This window comes from Triticum urartu, chromosome 2 (assembly GCF_003073215.2).
Source record: "Triticum urartu cultivar G1812 chromosome 2, Tu2.1, whole genome shotgun sequence".
Classification (NCBI taxonomy): Eukaryota; Viridiplantae; Streptophyta; class Magnoliopsida; order Poales; family Poaceae; genus Triticum; species Triticum urartu.
This window is the reverse complement of record NC_053023.1, coordinates 102,171,205-102,175,033: the sequence shown is the minus strand read 5'-3', so window position 1 is coordinate 102,175,033 and position 3,829 is coordinate 102,171,205. Positions and strand designations below refer to the sequence as shown.

Genomic DNA, 3,829 nt, shown 5'->3' with positions numbered 1-3,829 from the left:
TTTCAACGTTTAAAGTCCACTCATTTCACTCAATCCTGTGAAATATAGCTGAAATTGAAATTTGATATTTGTGAAGCTGCTTATTTCAATGATTTTTTCGAGAAGTTGCTTATTTCATTCCATTCATTTAGATGTCAGTTATATTTCACAAACATCAGTTTCTTAAAATGAGTGAAATTATTTTCTGAATGAGTGAAATCAGTATTTCAGAATGAGTGAAACCATTCTTTTAAAACGAGTGAAATTTGTTTTTTGAAATGAGTAAAATCATTTTTTTTCTAAATGAGTCTAATCAGTTTTCATATATATGAAGCAGATTTCCATGTGAAATATTTGAAACTTGTTGTTTAGAAAATGTTATCTATTTAAAATCAGTTTTTCGAAATTTGTGTTTTTTAATTGAGTGAAATCATACTTTTGAAATATGATATTTGTGAATCTGCTCTCTTTAGTGTCTGAAACTGATATTGGTGAAATATATCACTAATATCATATTTCAATGTCAAGTATAATTCACAAATATTAATTTAACACACTGAAAATTCATCTATATTTCCAATCGTAAGAACATTCCACATATGACAAATATAACTCCACTTTCTATGCAGACATCTGTATTGTAATACCTAGCAGCCCAATTGCCCGGGACAGTCGATTAATTTATTTACATCGATATACCATATGGTAATGCTATTAATATCATAAGTTTGGAGTTAGTAAGCAAACCATCTCACCGGAATGAACATTTGAACCATTTGAGGTATCTGGTATCTCCAGGTGTCACGGCCAGAAATGTATTTTATGATTTTATCAACCAGACCATCTGTTCTTGACTGACTCAAAAGGATGCTAAGGGATGAATTTCTGTGGTTGTGCATGCTGATGGAATGAAGTTACTAGTAGGCTCAAGTTACAAGCACACGCTCTTCAATTCTGCCTCTGGGCTGATCCCCTGCACTTTCCATACTTAGCTTAAGATCTTGAATGCTGTCGAGCTACTATGAAAGGCTACATCTGTTAAATTTTACCCCCTTTTTTAACATTATGCTAGTATATTCAGAGCAATGTCCTCAAGAAGCTCAGTCCACAGATCCATCGTCGCTCTCCAAATTACTTTGCAAGGGTTTGAATGCTGCCAGAAGAACAGCAACCTTGTTCGCCAAGAACCCTGCGGCGCCAACAAATAGCTCAGTCGGAGTCAGCTCGAAGCTGTCACCACCAGCACCGTACTTCAGTGCAACAGCCCCAGCAACCATTACAATCGACAATATCAACCATGGCCTTCTTACGCCGCTGAAGTTCATACTGGGCTCTGAACTGCTCGCTTCTGAAGGAGAACTAATTGCCGGTAACCCGTCCACAGATCTTTGGAGCAGCAATAGATACAGGAACCCTCCAATCCCGCCGACGAGGAACGAGTAGGCGGCTCCATCATTCGAAGCCAGAGTGAAGGCAGAGAAACCTGTTATAACAATAGATATGTCGTAAAGCAGCAAGGATTGCTTGAGATCAGCATACTCTCTCAGTCCATCTTCCTTCAATTCCTTAATGCTTGAGTCTGTCCTTGCTGAGGATAACTGCCCCTCTTGAAGATCAGAAATGCTAATTCCTGAGAAGTCAGTCACAGCAATTGGCCTTGCTTCCACTACTGAAGCTCCATCCTCACCAAGCAGCGCACTGAGCTTGTCGAACGTGTACTGTAAACCGCTGAACTTGAGCCCAAGTGTTCCCTCAAGATCTTCAGGTGTATTCCGTGCTCCATGGATCACTTTCAAACTTAAACCATCTAATCTCCATGAACCTGATCTTCAACGGTAATATTGTGAAAATGAAGGGTACACTAGTATTAGTAAGCACCGGCCACATATATGCGCAGAACAGACAACTAGGTGGATAGTGTACCTGATTCAAGGCCGATCCAGATTTCTTTGATTGTCTGCAATTTGGGACCTTTAAAGGTGATGATATCAACTGAACCACTTTGAAAGGGGAGGAATTGTGATGCCTTGGTGCCATGTGAAGGTTGGTCACCATAGATTGCTGGTACTCTTTGTAACAAGGAGTCACCATCGACATCAATTAAGCAGATTAAGATCGCTGAGTTCTTATCTAGCAAAGAGGAACTAAGTTCTCTACTTGTGCACAGCTCTAGTATGTAAAAGGCATCAGATTCTTCCAATCTGAGTTTCGATAGTATCTCATCAGGGACACTATTGGGAAATGTTTTTGGTTCCACCGTGGGCAGAAGACGAGATGGCTTTACAGATGCCACGGAATCTGGACAATGCAATGAAAGGTAGAAATTCAATAATTTTATGGTCTGAATGTTAACAAGAATAAGTATAGGTTCAGCCACAAATTCAGAATTTACATCATAACAGAGGGCATGGCATAACAAGTGAATCGTATTGCTACACAACATTTGCTGAAGGCTAGGCCATTAAGAGCATCCGAAGATCTGGGCAAATACAAGAACATTTACTCGAATCACGATTTACATGATTCACTGTGAAATTTCCAAAGAATATATTGCTTCCAAAGGAACTACTGTAAATTTCCAGCATCTAAAAGCAGGCGAAATCTAGTTTAGCTACTGAATGGGATGGTTTGCTTAGTTCCTATGAGAAATACCTTGTAATGAAGAACTTTTTGCAAAAGTGATCATCCGCCGATGTCTGTTTTGCTTTCTGATTTTCCTTGCGGTTGAGTTCAGAGCGTAAGGCATTTTGGGGCTGTTGAGTGATAACCATCGAGACAGAAATTCAGAATGAACCGAAGGAGCAGGTTGGCCAGCACAAAGGATCACCATTTCGCTGTAACAGGATGAGCAACAGATAGCATGGTGTTACACAAATAAGACATCGAAGCCTGTGTGCAAACATGATTAATTAGTTCAAAACACGCATACACACACATGGAACAAACCAATAGCAGCCATAACAGAGTACAAAACTAGTGTATACTGAAAGTTGTTCATAAGCCATGAACCAAAATTTATGGAAAATGGAGCTATAAAGAAACCCATGAACAGGGCATATTCCACACCCAACAACGGAAATGGCAGTTTACATGAATCCGTCGCAAATTACGAGTCAATTTGAGTTGCTACGACGCCAAGAAACCGAGACCACCGTACCAATCGACAAAAAAAAAAACTCACACAATTCAGAGATTCTCCGCGAATAAACTACTACTCCCTCCGTCCGAAAAAGCTTGTCTCAAACTTGTGCTAGATACATCCATTTGAGGGACAAGCTTTTTCGGACGAAGGAAGTACTGCTACAACTAAAGTAGCTCAGCAAGACACTAGCGAAACTAGGACGACAGCTAAAATATCTGAATGTGAACTTCGAAAGACAGACCAGGGGGGGAAGGCGAGGCTCCCCGTACCGTATAAGCTCGGATCTGAGCCGGGAAAGTAGGCGAGATTCCACGGGTGGAGTGAGCAGTTTGGTGGGCAACGACGCTGCCGTGCCGGAGAGGGGGAGAAACGAGGTAGCGGTAGTGGAGGAAGATCTGGGGAGGAAGAAGAGTACGAAGACGACGGCTTCAGTTGCGTCGTGAGGAAGGGAACAGAGGCGTGCAGCGCAGGGGAAGCTACTTGCGACGGGCCAAATGGGCCACGAAAGGTGTCTCAGCACGGGCCTGTACACCTTTCCTTGTTCGCTGGTTTCCATCGGAAAAAAAAAGACCACACGTTCGCTGATAATTTCTGAAAAAGAAAAAACACGTGCGCTGGTGTTAAAAACAGAATAAGCGATTAGCAATGTGCAGCCCGATCACACAGGAACCCTAACCCTAAACCAGCCCGCCGGATCGGGGCGGCCGC

General features: G+C 41.7%; 1 protein-coding gene across 2 annotated transcripts; it reads right to left on the bottom strand.

The window, feature by feature from the left end:
- Window positions 1-526: 526 nt before the first annotated feature.
- On the bottom strand, window positions 527-3,588 carry LOC125536139. Of its 2 annotated transcripts, none has more exons than XM_048699283.1 (4): window positions 3,391-3,588; window positions 2,632-2,813; window positions 1,903-2,277; window positions 527-1,801 (listed from the first exon to the last, which is right to left on the bottom strand). In XM_048699283.1, the coding sequence occupies exons 2-4, from the start codon at window positions 2,807-2,809 to the stop codon at window positions 1,080-1,082; spliced, it is 1,275 nt and encodes a 424-aa protein (XP_048555240.1). In that variant the 5' UTR covers window positions 2,810-2,813; window positions 3,391-3,588; the 3' UTR covers window positions 527-1,079. The 2 variants fall into 2 exon arrangements, with proteins under 2 accessions (XP_048555240.1, XP_048555241.1); XM_048699284.1 differs by having other exon boundaries at window positions 2,632-2,868; window positions 3,391-3,527.
- Window positions 3,589-3,829: the final 241 nt, after the last annotated feature.